The sequence below is a fragment of the Schistocerca piceifrons genome, chromosome 10, assembly GCF_021461385.2.
Source record: "Schistocerca piceifrons isolate TAMUIC-IGC-003096 chromosome 10, iqSchPice1.1, whole genome shotgun sequence".
In the NCBI taxonomy this organism is placed as follows: domain Eukaryota; kingdom Metazoa; phylum Arthropoda; class Insecta; order Orthoptera; family Acrididae; genus Schistocerca; species Schistocerca piceifrons.
In genome coordinates, this window is record NC_060147.1 from 46,012,558 (window position 1) to 46,030,617 (window position 18,060).

At 37.8% G+C, this 18,060-nt stretch overlaps 1 protein-coding gene across 1 annotated transcript in view; it reads right to left on the reverse strand.

Moving 5' to 3' along the window:
- The window catches only part of LOC124718994 (translation initiation factor eIF-2B subunit alpha), a 54,470-nt gene extending 36,718 nt beyond the window's left edge, over nucleotides 1-17,752 (reverse strand). The window contains exons 1-5 of the mRNA XM_047244665.1: nucleotides 17,607-17,752; nucleotides 17,288-17,389; nucleotides 17,048-17,187; nucleotides 12,419-12,535; nucleotides 231-343 (exon numbers count right to left, since the gene is read on the reverse strand). Of these exons, the coding sequence (XP_047100621.1) occupies nucleotides 231-343; nucleotides 12,419-12,535; nucleotides 17,048-17,187; nucleotides 17,288-17,389; nucleotides 17,607-17,619 (485 nt within the window). The 5' untranslated portion in view covers nucleotides 17,620-17,752. The remainder of the gene's footprint in view (nucleotides 1-230; nucleotides 344-12,418; nucleotides 12,536-17,047; nucleotides 17,188-17,287; nucleotides 17,390-17,606) is intronic.
- Nucleotides 17,753-18,060: the final 308 nt, after the last annotated feature.

Here is an 18,060-nt window from a genome sequence, read left to right on the forward strand (position 1 = left end):
ATGTGTACTAAATGGATTACATTTAGATGTAAATAAAAGACAACTAAAATCATCCACATAAATCAATCAATGTCCAAATACACTGTTTATGTTGTGGATGACACCTGTCATCCGCACGAATGACCATGTCAGGCATTATCGCACAAGTAAGAGTGTTAACATCTTCCATTTATTGGGAGAATTCACTACTACTACTGACAATAATAATAGCAAGAATAAGAGACACTTACCCACTATTATCTGGTGAAGACACAGTGACATAGACATCGAAACGCTTGTTTGCTTTGGCCGCTTCCTTCATCGCTTGCAGCACGACACGCGAGTGGGAATGGGTCAATACTCGCTGCAACAAAACTGTGTAAAAGTGACTGAGGACTCAAATTTAGTAGCAGTGTACTCGTAACTCCTCCGACTGCAAAGGACCACCACAAAAGTCGAAACAGACTCTGCGATAGGTGTGGTCGAGTGCACGACTGCTGGAGAGTTTTGAGACTCTTGCATGTTTATTGCTTAACTGTAAATGTCAGTGCTATTTCCAAACTCTCATCCCATTTTTACATTTGTTTTAAACCTAACAGAGGACATTTCAATGTGTAATACACAGCTTCCAGAATCTATATTTACATCTACACAGATACTCTGCAATCCACTGTACAGCATGTGGCGGAGGGTATCCCGTACCACAACTAGTCATTTCCTTTCCTGTTCCACTCGCAAATAGAGCAAGGGAAACACGAACATCTACATGCCTCCATAAGAGTACTAATTTCTCATATCTTACCTTCACGGTCCTTACGTGCAATGTATGTTCAAGGCAACAGAATCGTTCTGCAGTCAGCTTCAAATACCAGTTCTCTGAATTTTCTCGATAGTGTCCCTCGAAAAGAATGTCATCTTCCCTGCAGGGATTCCCATATGAGATCCCAAAGCATGTCCATAATACTCGCGTGTTGTTCGTACAAATCTAGCAGCCCACCTCAGAATTGTTACAGTGTCTTCCTTTAATTTGCCTGGTACGGATCCCAAACACATAAGAAGAAATCAAGAATAGGTCACACAAGTGTCCTATATATACCTCCTTTACAGATGAACCACACTTTACTTGTAGTCTCCCAATAAATCGAAGCTGACCATTCACCTTTCCGACAACAATCCTTACATGCGCATTCCATTTCATACTGCTTTGCAATGTTAAGCCCACATATTTAAACAACATGACTGTCAAGCAGGACACTAATAATACTGTATCTGAACATTATGGATTTGTTTTTCCTACTAATACACATTCACTTACATTTTTCTACATTCAGAGCTAGCTGTCATTCATCACACCAATTGGAAATTTTGTTTAAGTCATATTGTATCACGCTACTGTCACTTAACTTTGACACCTTACTGTACACCACAACCATTGAGGACAACAATGGTTTCTGTTACTCAAGAAGTCTTCAAATCGGTCACATATTTATGAAGGTACTCCATGTTCATGTACCTTCTACATGCAATGGGGCATCATGTCACACACTTTCCGGAAATAAAAAAATACGGAATCTGGCTGTTGCCCCTCGTCCATAGTTCATAGTATATCATGTGAGATAAGTGAAAGCTGAGTTTTGCAAGAGTGATGCTTTCTAAAACCATGCTGATTCGTGGACATAAGATTCTTGGTCTCCAGAAAATGTATTATATTCAATCTGAGGACGTGTTCATGGATCCTGCAGCAAACCAATGTTAAGGATATTGGTCTGCAATTTTGCAGGTTTGTTCTTTTGCCGTTCTTATATATAGGAGTCACCTGTGCTTTTTCCCAGTCACTTGGGACTTTGAGCATGGTGAGAGATTTGCAATAAATTCGGGCTAGGTAAGGAGCCAATGCTGTAGAGTACTCTTTGAAAAACCAAATGGAATTCCATCTCCACCTGGTGACATATATCTTTCCAACTCTTTCAGTTGTTTCTCCACGCTGGGGATGGGTATTGCTATGCCATCCATACGGGAGTCTGTTCGATGGTCAAACAATGGTATGTTTGAACAATTCTCCTTCGTGAACTATTTCTTCAATGTTAAATTTAAAACTTTGGCTTTGCTATCTTCAGCTGCCACACCAGACTGGTCAACAAGTGATTGGGCGGAGCCTTAGACCTACTTAGCAATTTTACACAGGACCACAATTTTCTCAGGTTTTCTGCCAGATCTTTTGCTAAGATATGACTGTGGCTGTTATTGTACACTTCATGCACAGATCTTTTCCCAGACACGACAATGTCTACTAATCTTTGCTTGTTATCATTTGTGCTTTCTCTTTTGAACCGAGAGTGCAACAGAATCTGCTTCCTTAGTGTTTTCCGAATCTCATTATGAAACCATGATGGGTCTTTCCCATCCTTAATCCACTTACTATGCAAGTAACTCTCCAGACCTCGATTTACAATTAGCTTAAACTTTGCCCATAATTACTCTACGTCCATCCAACTGGAATTAAGTGATGTCAATTCACTGTTTAAGTGAGATGCTAACGACCACTTATATGCTCTTTCTAGCAGAAACACACGCGTATCTTTCTTGACTGGTTTACTAACTTTTGTAACCATAGGTGCTATAATGACATCATGATTAGTAATGTATTTTCACTCTGGAGTGTGCAGTGATTTGAAACTTCCTAGTTGATTAAAATTGTGCTACAGACCGCGACTCGAACCTACAATCTTTGCCTTTAATTGGCATTTACTCTACCGTCTGAGCTATCCAAGCATGTCTCAAGACCCACTCTCACAGCCTTAACCTGCCACAAAGTTTCAAATCAGCACATGCTCCACCACAAAGAGAAAATTCATTCTGGTAACAATGCCCCAGGCTGTGGTTAGGCTGTGTGTCTGCAATACCCTTCCTTCCAGGAGCGCTAGTCCCACAAGGTACGCAGGAGAACTTATGTGAAATTTAAAAGGTAGGAGATGAGGTATTGGCAGAAGTAAAGCTATGGGGATGGGTCACGATGCATTCTCATGTAGTTCAGACAATAAGTTTACAGTAACAGAAAAGTGCTGATGTCCACACCGCGTATAAATAAGAACATAAATTGATGAAGTAATTTTCATTAAATAACATTTTAACTGCAAAAGTCAGCTCTAGTGAAGGAGAAAAATACAATCATTTATGATGTTATTGGTTAGGTATGAGAGAAACAACATAAATCATAAGGTACACAGGCTCTATATATTCCCCAATAAATATTATAGAATGGAAGAAGATGAAAGGGAGATGGGACGTGTGATATTGCTAGAAGAATTTGACATAGCACTGAAAACACTTATATGGAAACAAGACCCCAGGAGCAGATGACATTCTATCAGACCTACTGATAGCCTTGGGACTGTCAACCACGACAAAACTCTTCCATCTCGTCTGCAAGATATATGAGACAGGCAAAATAGCCTCAACTTCAAGAAGAATATAATAATTCCAATTCCAAAGAGAGTAGGTGCTGACAGGTGTGAATATTATTGAACTATCCGTTTAATAAGTCACAGTTGCAAAATACTAACATTAATTCTTTACAGAAGAATGGAAAAACTGATAGAAGCCAACCTCAGGAAAGCTGTTTGGATTCCAGGGAAATGTAGGTTTGGATTCTGGAGCAATGTAGGAACACAGGAGGCAACACTGACCCCAAGACTTATCTTGGAAGTTAGGTTAAGGAAAGGCAAATCTACATTTACGGCATTTGTAGACTTAAGAGACAGCTTTTGACAGTGTTGACTGGAATACTCTCTTTGAAATTCCGAAGGTAGCAGGTTTAAAATACAGGGTGAGAAAGGGTATTTACAACTTGAACACAAACCAGATGGCAGTTATAAGAGCTGAAGGGTATGAAACGGAAGTAGTGGTTGAGAAGGGAGTGAGACACGTTCATAGCCTGTCCCAGATGTTATTCAATCTGAACATTGAGCAAGTAGTAAAGAAACCAAAGAAATATTTGGAGAATGTATTTAAATTCATGGAGAAGAAATAAAATCTTTGAGGTTTTCTGATGATATTGTAACCTGTCAGAGACAGCAAAAGACTTGCAAGAACAGTTGAATAGAATGACAGTGTCTGAAAGCAGGATATAAGATGAACACCGACCAAAAAACGGGGGGGGGGGGGGGGGGGGGGATAAAGGAATGTAGTCGAATTGAATCAGGTGATGCTTAGGGAATTAGATTAGAAAACGAGACATACAAAGTAGTAGATGAATTTCCTTATTTGGGCACTAAAATAACTGATGATGGCCGAAGTAGAGATTATATAAATGTAGACTGGTAAGGGTCAGAAACACATTTCTGAAGTAGAGAAATTTGTGAACATCGAATATAGATTTAAGTGTTAGGAAGTCTTTTCTGAAAGCAATTCTGTGGACTGTAGCTATGTACGGAAGTGAAACACAGACAATAAACCGTTTAGACAAGATGACAATAGAAGTTTTGAAATGTGGTGCTACATAAGAATGCTGAAGATTAGGTAGGTAGATCATGTAATTAATGAGGAGGTACTGAATAGAATTGGGGAAAAAAGAATTTGTGGCGCAAACTGACTAGAAGAACAGACCAGTTGATAGGAAACATTCTGAGACATTAAGGAATCACCAATTTAGTACTGGAGGGAACTGAAGGGGGTAAAAATCATAGACACAGATCAAGAGATAAATCCAGTAAGTAGATTCAGGAGGATGTATGTTGAAGTAGTTAAACGGAGATGAAGAGGCTTGCACAGGATAAAGTAGCATGGAGAGCTGCATCAAACCAGTCTTCAGATTGAAGACAAAACAATAACAATGACAACAACGACAACAACAACAACAACAACAACAACAAAAATATTGTTCGATGTGCTTGCGTATATATATTTTCACTACCAAATAAATATCTATATTCTGAAATGTTTCATCTAAACATTTTACCATGTGAAACTGATAAAGAATATACGATACGAACGGACTTCTAGAATGCTGGAGTAGCTTGAGTCAGCAACTTCTGTTAATCAGTAGAATGAAAAACCAGTCCAAAGTTGCAGATTTTTACTTTTATTCACTAGATGACTAGTTCGGGCCAAGACCCACTTTCAAATCATCATAACATAGTCGAAAATGGGATTTCCGAAGATGTAAAAAATGTGCAACGAACATTTACAGTGCTCGAAAGTGGCATTTCCGAAGATGTCACAAATGTTCATGGCACATTTCTGATATCTTCGGAAATGCCATTTTTGACTAGGTTATGATGATTTGAAAATAGGCCTTGGCCCGAAATAGTCATCTAGTGAATAGAAAGTAAAAATTTGCAATATGATATTGCAGGGCCTGTGTTATTCTGTTGATGATGCACTGCGGTGACCACAACCGTTACAAAACACATCAGACGAATTCACAATTGCGAATAATGACTACCATCAGCTGTAGAATGGAATGACGACAATGAAAATTTGTGCCAGACCGGAACTCGAGTACGGATTTCCTGCTTATCATGAGCGGTCGCTTTACCGTTTGGCTATCCGTGCACGACTCACGGCCAGACCCAAACTTCCACTTGTCGTCAACAATATGTCTACGATCTGTACTCGCACATCTATTGTGTGTATTCCCGTACAGATCGGACGACGTGCTTCAAAGTAGGATGCCCGGTATCAGCAGATAAATACAATACTATGTGCCTGTGTTATTCTGATGACAATGCACTGTAGTGATCACAGCCATTATGAAACACATCAGATGAATTCGCAATTGCAAAGTTTGGGTCTGTTCATGAGTTGTGCGTACGTAGCCAAATGGTACGGGGACTGTTTGCAATAAGTTGGAAATCCGTGTTCCGAGTCCCTGTCCGGCACAAATTTTCATTGTCGTCATTCCATTCTACAGTTGATGGTAGTCATTATTCGCAATTATGAGCTCATCTGAAAAATTTGCACATTTGGACTGGTTTTTCATCCTACTGATACAATATGAAGTTTGCTTTGGCCATTAATAAACTTAATAGTCATTAGTTCCTCAATTCCGATACTATACTCTGACTTTTTGTATCATGAATGGTACCTCACTTTCACCATTCAGTGCTGGGCTAAGTGAAATGACCTGACGTGACAGACAGTGTGTATAAACCCTGACGTGCCGGAGCTGTTACGTGACAGTCGGTGCGAAGAAGTGATCTTTAGCGATCTAATCATCATGGATGAGTTCTGTGTGTATCACTGTGACCCAAATACAAAGGAGTGAAGCAAGCAGAGGAAACATGCAGATCTGCCATCAACAAAAAAGGTGGAGATCGGACTGTCATTAACAGAGGTGATCTCCAGAGTTTCACAGACTTGAAACAGTGTGGTGCTAACAGATCATGCTCGTAAGGGGCAAACCATCATCAGAGCATGGCACCAATTCATGTTGAATTTGCAGGAGGCTATCAAGATCAAGCATCATAGGCAGCTAGGGGCTGCTTCTGGTCCACTGTGACACTCCAGCTCATTCTGCATGGCACACTGTCACAGCAAATGCTTTCACACTCCCATATTCTTCTGTCATGGCAGCCAATAACTTCTTCCTGTTCCACTGGCTGAGCAGAGCATTGGATGGCACACATTTTTCTCAGTAACAACAAGTTGATTTTCAAGGTGGAAAATGACCAGATCTACCAAAATGTAGACATCTATTACAGAGGTGTCCACCGAGTCAACCGTAATTAAGAAAAATGTGTTGCATTGAAGGGTGAACATGCAGAGGAAGTCTAAATCATCACCAAGTGTCAAGGTCAAGGCTTGATTTCTTTTTCTTCAACTTGGCCCACAACCACAAGTGAGATTTGCAATAAGGAAGTTGGGCCATAAACGATAAGCAAGCAGCTGCCCTGTGGGATTCAATGCAGACCACACATAAAAAAGACAAGCCTGGCGCATCATATGGCACAAACATCAACAACATGAATTGGATCATAGTTAAACAATTCTTAATAGTCAATTACATGAACTCCTTTGTTGCACTCACTCGTGTTCATTATAATTCCCTAAAATAATTAAACAACCCACATACCTGTAATGTCTATAAAAAGATTATCTAATACTGATGACACTAGTCATAAGTGCATTGTTATTGTGGACAGTGATTCAGTAGATCCCACCAATAATAACAGTGATGGCAGTGGGCTGCATGAAAATGTCCAAAATACTAATCACCAAAAATGACACCAATAATGAAGACTGTATTGATCCTCATCGTTGAAGTATTGCATTTGGAAAGCAGAAAATATCAAGACAAAAATCTCTGAATATACACAGGCTCCTGGCATAAGAGTGCCAATTGGAGAACTGAAGTACAAGAGTGTCTGACTCTTTTATATAATGTTTGACAATGTTTTGATAATATTGTCACGGAAACAAATCGGTACATAGAACAAACAATGATCAATGAAAAGACAAGAAAGAAAATAAGACATGGATCCCTGTCAATTGTAGTGAATGTAACATATACTTTGTTTTATAGATAACAATAGCTCAGGTAAAAAAGAACAAAAATTCAAATTTACTAGTATAAAAGATCCATCATAGAAACACCAACATTCAAGAACATTATGTCACTGTAAAGATTTTTGCAAATTACAAGTTTTTTTTTCATTTTGCAAATAACAATACGACTTACATAAATGATAAATTATGTAAAGCCATGCCTCTGCTAAACTATTTTGATAAAAAATTCAAAGAAGTACACGTAATGGGAGAAAACACTGAAATTGATGAATCACTGATGAAATTTAAAAAACGCAGGTCTCAAAAAATTTAGTCCTTTGAAGAGGGTGAGATTTGGAATAAAATGTTATAAACTGTGCGATTCACCATCAGCCTATTCCCATAATTGTAAAATATATTCACGAAATGATAAAGCAGAACTTGAGTACAATGAACCTGAAACTGTTGTTATTTCAATACCAGATAAAAGGCACACTTTATATTTGGATAGTTGGTACTCTTTGGTGAAACTGTTTGTAAGTTTAGCTGAAAATGGAACAAATGTTGTTGGTCCAATAGTTTTAATAGGAAATATATGCCAGGAGATTCTGTTAAAGTAAAATTAAAAAAAGTTGGAACTCATAATGAGAAGCTGCATTGGCACATTACTGTTGAAGTGAAAGGATAAACAGGCTGGTACAAAAATGTAGAAATGACTGAACAAAACGAAAGTCAACATAACCCTACTTTCGCACTAAAATGTACTATTCATTACAACACGGGAATGATTGTTGCTGGCTGCCAAGATCAGAGATTAGCAGGTTGAGTATTATGAGGCAATACTTGAAAGGGCACTGAAATATCTTTTTTTTTAACATTTGATATGGTACTTTATGATTAATATACTCTGTACAACAAAAACAATATGAAAAAGAAACAGAATTACTTCAAATAGCAGAAGCATTAATACCCAATGTGCTGTCACAAATTTATAAAACATGAGGATCATTATCAATATTATGAAAAGGAAAGTTGCTACTCACCTCACACAATTTTCAGTGATATTTTTTGAAACAATGAGGTACATGTAATGGAACTTGAAAGTGTTTACATTCCCACATTGTTTCATTCCATTTCTAATTTTTTGTACATACTTTGCAGGCTGTTGGATTATTTTCAATGGTGTATATGTTTCAGAAAGTAACAATATTATGAAAAGGAAAGTTGCTACTCACCATATAGCAGAGATGCTGAGTCGCAGAGAGGCACAACAAAAAGACTCTCACAAATAAAGCTTTTAGCCAGTAATGCCTTCATCAAAAATAGATGACAAGTGCCTGCCCGCACACACACACATGCACGCGCGCGCACACACACACACACACACACACACACACACACACACACACACGACTGCAGTCTCTGGCAACTGAAGCCACACCAGTTGCCTGAGATTCCAGTCATGTGTGTGATCTGCATTTGTGTTAGTGTGAGTGCATGATTGTGAGTGTGTGTCATCAATTTTTTATGAAGGTCTTACTGGCCGAAAGCTTTAATTGTGACAGTCTTTTCGTTGTGCCTCTCTGCAACTCAGCATCTCTACTATATGGTGAGTAGCAACTTTCCTTTTCATAATATTGTTACTTTCTGAAACATATACACCATTGAAAATAATCCAACAGCCTGCAGAGTAGGTACAAAAAATTAGAAATGGAATGAAACAATGTGGGAATGTAAACACTTTCAAGTTCCATTACATGTACCTCATTGTTTCAAAAAATTTCACAATTTGAAAATTACTAATTGGCTATGAGTGTACTCAAAACATAATTATATAATTAATTTGAATAGATGTTACTGATACATTATCCACATGCAAATAATAAAATATGTTTGTTCACTGATGAATTGATTATACTTATTTACCGGATACCTTAAATTATCGGTTGTGCCCAAATGATTTTTATTATTTCACAATGCCGTAAGTGGTGCCAAAATACACATTTAATACATCACATATTTGGAACAAGTTTGAGCATGGTTTAATGTGCTTGCTTCTGGGGCCTTAACAATTGGGAGATAGTGAGCAGTCCAAATCAGTCAAATATTTGTGCACACTTTGTAAGTTGTTAACAAAAGAACAATAACAATAGGATAGAAACCATGCATTTGGAGATGTTGTTGATATTATACTGCAAGTGCTGTACAGGAAAGGATTTTTCAAAATCCTAAGGGGTGAAACAGGGGATGAAAGATTTTTTTGAAAAATCAACATCTATGTATTGACTCTGCAAACCATCGTGAGTTGCGTGGCAGAGGGCACGTCTCATTATACAAGTTATTACAGTTTTTTCCTGCTCCTTTCACATATGGAGTGCAGGAAGAATAACTGTTTGAATGCCTCTGTGCATGCAGTAATTATTCTAATCTTATCAACACAATTCCTACGTGAGCGATACATACGGGGTTGTAATATATTCAAAGTGTAATCATTTAAAGCCATTTCTTGGAACTTTATTAAGAGACTTCCTAAAAATAGTTTATGTCTATCGTCAAGAGTCTTCCAGTTCAGTTCTTTCAGTATCTCTGTGACACTCTCCAAAGGAATTAAACAAACCGCTAGCCCTTCCTGCTGCCCTTCTCTGTGCAGGTTCAATATCTGCTGTTAGTCCTATCACGTACGTGCCCCATACACTTGACCAATATTTTAGGACGGGTAACACAAGTGATTCGTAAGCAATCTCCTTTTTACACTGATTGCGCTTCCCCAATTTTCTACCAATAAACCGAAGTCCACCGCCTGCTTTACCCACGACTGAACCTATGTCATTATTCCACTTCATATTCCTACTAGCGTTAAATCCAGGATGGACTGTAACAATATTGTGAAAAGGAAAGTTGCTACTCACCATATAGCAGAGATGCTGAGTCGCAGACAGGCACAACAAAAATGCTGTCATAAATATAGCTTTCAGCCAGTAAGACCTTCGTCAAAATTAGACGACAAACACACACGTACACACTCACACAAACACAATTCCACACTACGAGCAGCAGTACCAGGGCATGATGGGAGTGGTGACTGGGTGGGGGGTAAAGAGGAGGCTGGGGTGGGGAGGGGGAAGGATGGAGGGGATAGTAGGGTAGGGGTGCTGGTCAGTGACGTCCTGTTGGCGAGCGAGCAGGGACGAGGTGGAAAGAGGGTAGGGCTGCTATGTGCACTCAGGAGGTTAGATGGAGGGCAGCGGAGAGGTGGGGAGGGGGAGGGAATAGCAGAAAAAGAGACAAGTAAAAAGACTGGGTGGAGTGGAGGATCATCTAATTCTGATGAAGGCCTTACTGGCCGAAAGCTATATTTGCGACAGTATTTTTGTTGTGCCTATCTGCGATTCAGAATCTCTGCTATATGGTGAGTAGCAACTTTCCTTTTCACAATATTGTTACACCCAGGTATATGTATGAGTTGTCAGATTCCAACAGTGATTCACTGACAGGGATTACATCGGGCCCTGAAGCTTTGTTCAAATTTAATGACCAGTCTTTAAATATGTCTGCTTGTGTCTGTATGTGTGGATGGATATGTGCGTGTGTGCGAGTGTATACCTGTCCTTTTTTCCCCCGAAGGTAAGTCTTTCCGCTCCAGGGATTGGAATGACTCCTTACCCTCTCCCTTAAAACCCACTTCCTTTCGTCTTCCCCTCTCCTTCCCTCTTTCCTGATGAGGCAACAGTCTGTTGCGAAAGCTTGAATTTTGTGTGTATGTTTGTGTTTGTTTGTGTGTCTATCGACCTGCCAGCGCTTTTGTTCGGTAAGTCACCTCATCTTTGTTTTTTTTTATATATATATATATATATATATATATATATATATATATATATATATATATATTAAAAAAACAAAGATGATGTGACTTACTATACGAAAGTGCTGGCAGGTCGATAGAAACACAAACAGACACATACATACACACAAAATTCAAGCTTTCGCAACAAACTGTTGCCTCATCAGGAAAGAGGGAAAGAGAGGGAAAGACGAAAGAAATATATAATCAAAGATGGGAGCACAGCTCCCCCCATTCCCATGGTTCCCCCCCCTGTCAGTGTTGTTGGTGAATCATTGGTGAGTATTTGGATGAGTTGGGATGGGTCATTTGCCATGACCCAATAAGTTTCTTTATTGCTGTCGTGTAATATTTATTATTATTTTTTTTATTTTCTCAAGGAAAATCACATTGTATAGAAATTAAAAAATATGTTTTTCAGTGTTGTTGGAAATTCAATCTCTGAAGGGAGTGAAATAGAAGAGGAAAGGTTTTATGAAACTATTTCATTATGAAAGCATTTTCAAAGCTAAATCTATAAAAAATTGTATTTCGCCTCTCAATTAGAAGTAAAAATACACATGTTTCATTCTTTTTGAATAGTCAACCCCTACGTGGATGAAGTAGGGGATTAAAACTGTTAGAAAATATTTTGGTATATTAAAAATTTTTTAAAGCTAAATTATGGAAATCAGTATTACACTTCTCAGTTAGATATAAAGAAATACATGTTAGAGTATGAAAGTCGCTGTGCCACTATCACCACAAAAACACAAAAGATGTGATAAACAAAAACCTCTGGCGCCAGCTGCCAGAATCTCTTCTTGGTCAGAAGTACATTCAAAAAATACCATGCTTCTGTGGTCTTAATTAGCCTGAAAAGTTTAGAAAGTGCTGAAGTTTTTGAATGCCATAAAAATTCAATTAAGGAAAAAAAAAAAAAAAAATATCTGTGCAGTCCATACAGACTATGCGAACAAAGCAGTGGTCACTACGCTAGTGTACAGTACAGAAACAGAAAATATTTCCAGTCTTGCCAGGAATACGGAGTGCAAACTCATGTGCACACATTTCAATGCAAATTAACACACGTTGAAGCTTTCTACATACTGAACTCAGGATGAATCTACTCACCGAGCCATCTATTATGAAATTAGAGGCCAGCTTGGCAACCTTGCCTCTTGCCTCCATTAGTTTCTTGAGAAACAACTTCCCTCGATGCAGCATAATTGCCTTACACTCGGCAAATGTCTGTAATTTATAACATTTGCTCGTTAGTAACAGAGTCTCTGAAATAGATCCTTTTAAACGTGCTGTACATAGAACAGGCATATAAAACAAACTTAGCACACATGTAAATTCATAAGTATGGTGCAAAGCGACTAAATTTTTTTTCTTTTTGAAAAATTCTAGCAGAAAATGCTTCCTACTAGAACTTCTTACCATACCATTAGGGTACGAAGAGTGGGAATAACAGCTTGAATGACTCTGTGACCCAGAAATTAGTCAAGTCTTGTCTTCACAATCCCTACAGCAGCAATATTTTTAGATTCCTCATGTGACACTACTTGATGAAATTTTGTAAGTAGGCTTTCTAGAATTGTTGGCATCCATCTTTAAGTGGCCGCCAGTGCTTACATTGTAGGATTTCCATAAATCTTTTCCACGAGTAAAAAAAAAAAAAAAAAAAAAAAAAAAAAAAAAAAAAAAAACAGGTGACTTTTCTTGCATAGCTCAATATCCCCTGTAGTCCTACTTGGTATGCCGACTCCAGCAATATGTGTATCCTTAGTTGCAGGACACCACCCGAACTGTGATGTAGTTGTGCTGTACCACAATGTGTTGTCTGATGTTATCGAGCTGCGGTGTGCTTGTTTTGGAGTGGAAGTGAAATGTTGCTGCCGAGAATATGGTACATGAAGAAGTGGCGTGCTCTAACAATTTAATTGTGTGATGCCGATGTATTTGTGAGGTATTTTATTGTGTCATTTAGTGTGCTCCAGTCATCATGATGTGGAATGCATGAAATTAGGTGGTATCACAATTCATTATGCAGAATTTTGTCATATAAAACAAAATATGTCGTAGAATTTAAACCATACTCTTAGATGCCTGTGTAACCACTGATTAAGTGGATCAATGTTTTTAATTAAATCATGGGAGATGGTAGGTTGATCAATGCTTATTAATAATACTCACATGCTCAATATATTAATAAGCATTGATCCACCTACCTTCTTCCATGATTTAATTAAAAAACATTGATTCACTTACAATGCTTATTGAAAATACTTTCTCACGAGTTCTGCCATCTTGTCATATCAGACTCATCATTTGTCATGTTCACTTCCCAACACTTTTGAGCTGAGTGAATTGGAGATTGGGAAACCGTAACATTACGGTGTGTTTTGTAGGGTTTTGACAGGTTTTATTTTTTATCAGTTTCAAGTCTAATATATAAACAAAGATGCTGTAACTTACCAAACGAGAAAATTCCATCACTTTAAAAAACACACAAACACACACACAAATATCAAGCTTTTGCAACCCACGGTTGCTTCATCAGGAAAGAGGGAAGGAGAGCGAAAGACGAAAGGACACACACACACACACAGACACAATATATATATTATATTAGTGCTGCATTTTGAATGGTGGTGGTGTTTTTATTATTGAATGTTTAGTTTTTCCCTGCCCAAAACCCCCTCTTCCCTGTCGTCATCCCGCTAATCTCATTGAGTTTAGTCAGCGTATTGGTTTGTGTAGTATTTGGATTTTTGTGTGGGTTCTGACATGTTTTGGTTGCCATACTGGATCCACAGAAATAGGAATTATTGGCATGGTGATGTCACTAGTCATAGCAGACAGGTGCTAACCCAGTCTCCAGTAATTCCAGCAACATCCTAGAGTGAGTTCCAGAACTGTTATACACAGATTGCATTTTCCCAGTATTGTACAATTTACCACAGGTTGCCACCTGCTTTACTGTTGATTGAACCTCCAGCAACCAATCTTTGCACCACTTTGAAACCTCATCAAGATGTGACTGGGTATTTGTGAAACTTATTTTCATAGGTCCTTATGATGACTTTATGCTTAACATAGACACATCTCAACTCTTCAGTCTTTTGGAGGAATAAATTTTGTCTAAATCTGCATATTACTCCAATATGAAGGTGGTCATTAGTTGTAAAATTTTGAATAAAAATTACTCCAAAATACATAACAATGCTCAACCTAAAATAACAAGGGTACAAAAAGCTTTAACACAAAAGGAAAGATGGAAATACGGAAGCGTCCGATCCCACCCGTCTGCTTTGACCCATGATGTCACAAATATGGCGGAAACAAAAACAAACACACATACTTTCCACAAGAAGCCTAATGACACTAACGGGACAAGAGCGGGAAATGGGGTGTTTTGGGTGGGGGGCAAACTAAATATAAACAAATTTAGACGCCTTGCGTAGCTACAACATGTAAGTGAAGACAGCCATGCATGAATACCCACCCACCTCCCCAGGGGTCATAACCCCTGCAACCCATAGAAGATGAAGATGCTTCAGTAGCTGATTAGTGTTTTTTGTCTTTTAAAAAAAAAAAATCTCACAGGATAGAACGAACAGATCAGAAAGATAAATATAATAAACTAAAACAGAAATTCGAGGAAACAGATAATTAAAATAAGTAATAAGTGTTTTTAAATTAAAAAAAAAAAAAAATCTCACGAGATAGAACGAACAGATCAGAAAAGTAAATAAAATAAGATAAAACAGAATTGGAGACAGCTACACTCAAACCAAACTCCGCGCCGTCATGACGTCACACACAACACCCTTACGTCACGGGTCAAAGCCGACGCGTTGGATCGGACGCTTCTGTCGACCCGGAAAGATACCAGTGTTAAGAATCATTGTTGACGGGGAATAAGTAACTTGAGATGAACTGATCAATGTGAGAAGTAGGCAGCTGAACAAAGAATTCAGTCTAACTGCAAAAAAAAAAAGACATACAATGTATCAAGAAAAAATGTTACATTCCAAACCTTGGCCATTGAGAACCTTGCAGTTGAGTGCTACCTCACAAATGTATAAAACTGAGGAAACAAGATAGAATTTTGTTTCCAATAAGCAATATTGGTCGAGGTGCCAAAGAAAAGGAGACTTATTAAGATCATCATAAAAAAAGGCTTCTGCAGTAAATAAGCTTATGTAAAAAGGTGAACTGGGCTAAAAGTAAATTATTTAGAAAGTTGTGTAGCTGAAGTACACTAGTATCCTGACAAGAAACACACACAACAGCGAACTTTGAATAACACAAAGACCAAAATGAAAACAGAACACAAAGAACATTTATAGTTTGGCTACATGAAACTAAACAACATTAAAAATAAAGTGGATGAGAACCTTACTAGAACATGGAATAGGTTGAATGAACAATAAGTAGCAAGTCAAGTATAGATTTAGAAATAGCTGCTAATCAAATTTTCACCGACATTTATAAATGGTTTAAAGCTAATCACTGTCATTAAACTTTGAGAAGACCCACTGTATGTAGTTCTGAACATGTAAGAGATTTCCTTCCAGCATGCATAAATTTCTGGGATTACAACTCGATAATAAATTTATTTGGGAAGGGCATACCACAGAATTGCTTAAGCGCCTAAACAAGTCTGTATTTGCAGTAAGAATGATGTCAGATGTAGGAGATATAAACATAAAAAACTTGCATACTTTGCTTACTTTCATTCTATTATGTCTTGTGGCATCAAATTCAGGGGTAACTCATCAAACTGAGCAAAAGATTTTAGTGTGCAAAAGTATGCGACAAGAATCATTTGTGGTGTAAATTCAAGAACATCATGTAGAAACCTGTTCAAGGAACTTTGTATTCTAACCACTGCTTCTCAGTATATTCACTCCTTAATGAAATTTGTTGCAAGTAATATATCTCTATTTCCAACCAATAGCTCAATACATAGTATCAATAGTAGGGATAAGAACAATCTACATAAAGACCTAAAATCACTTATCTTGGTCCAAAAAGGGGTCCAATATTCAGGAACACACATTTTCAATAAATTGCCAGCAACCATTAAAAACTTGGTTTCTGATAAAGCATGGATTAAACAGAGTTTGAGAGACTTTTTGATAGGCAACTTCTTCTACTCTATAGATGAATATCTTAACAGAGATTGTTAAACCAGATTAAGTAAAAATGTCTGTTAGATTTCAGTTTTGACAGCACTTGGTAGAACAGTCAAGTTTAGGCATTTTGTGTATGATACATTTATTAATAGTGCATAACAATGTTTCATTCTGACAGCATGTTAATTCTACAAATATTAACTGTTCCAGTTTACCGCACTGTATTCACCTATTTTGACAATCCCCTGAGAAAAGATCAGGGTAATTCATATTATTTTCAAATGTATTATATTTTTATGTTATACTTTCTGACATGTTCCACACCCACGAATATCATCTCATTTTTTGGCTCTATTGAACGAAAAGTGAATCTAATCTAATCTGAACTTACATTATACAATTTAGGATTAGTCCATTACTAGATCAACCAGGCATTACAAATGACAAGGAAGTGGAATTATTATAGGTGTTACATACATCTATTATTTGAAGTACGAATTTAGGAAGGGAGTGAGGCAACACACAAAAATGGAATGAGATTGTCAAATGACTCTAAAGTCCCTGGCGTAAAAACATTAAAGGAATCATTCTCAGGCAGGATTCATTTGCAACATACCTCTGTATCAAGTTTTGCGAGGGTAATGAAACGCAGAAACAGTTCGCATCCAGATCTGACAGCTGCACCTGGATGATCTGTCTTTCGCATTGCATCTCCGGCTGCGCGAAGGTTTGAATCCAACTCTTGTACTGTCTCTGCTGGAAAATGTATACAAAAGTGTTGCGTTATGATACTTTACTCACGACGTTCAACCACCAAAAGGAGATAGTATTTCTTTTCCGTCAAAACAAAACTTACATTTGTCTCGCTCCAGAACGGTAAGTAAGGTCCTTATTGCGGCAATTCCAGCTGAAACATCTTCTTCTTCCTCCAATATTCCGATAAAATAATCTTGTATCTCTGGAAACCCAAGTTTTTGAAATAAATTTCATCATGCACAAAGTTTTGGCCACAGTTGGCATATAACCATTCAGTGTAGGATGCATCTGTCAGCATTTCGCAAGCTAGAATGTATATGTCAAAAGCTAACGAGCATACCCACCGAAAATATATAACGCTATTTATAATTTTATTTTCTCTGTAGTTCTAATTTTTCCAGCTTCCAATATTTACTTACCCTTCTTATCCATCGCTAATTGGTTTCAAACGAGGGTTATTTCTTACTTGCTTCTTCGTCAATATGTGTTTTACACAGCACACACACAAAACCACAACAGTATGTTTACATTCAGAGTCCACATGACAATCACAGTATCCACAGTACACACATGGCAAGGTTATGAGTGTTGGTAACACTGTTGGAGTGACTGATTATATCGAAAGCTAAGCTGTTTTACTTTCAACTTGGCTGAAAATATATACGTTACGATTTCAAACTATTTTTCCTTGTTTTGAATATTATCGTGACTCGTTCAAGGGGCTGTGTTACTCGTAATTGTTCGCATACTAAATTTATTAAAGGAGGTCTTTGTAGAGATTTCGATATCGTTTGTCGAACAGTTGTTGTCAATACGATATGTCGCGCAAAATTTGAAAGTGTTCGCCGAAAGACGTTTTCTATTCCGGATATT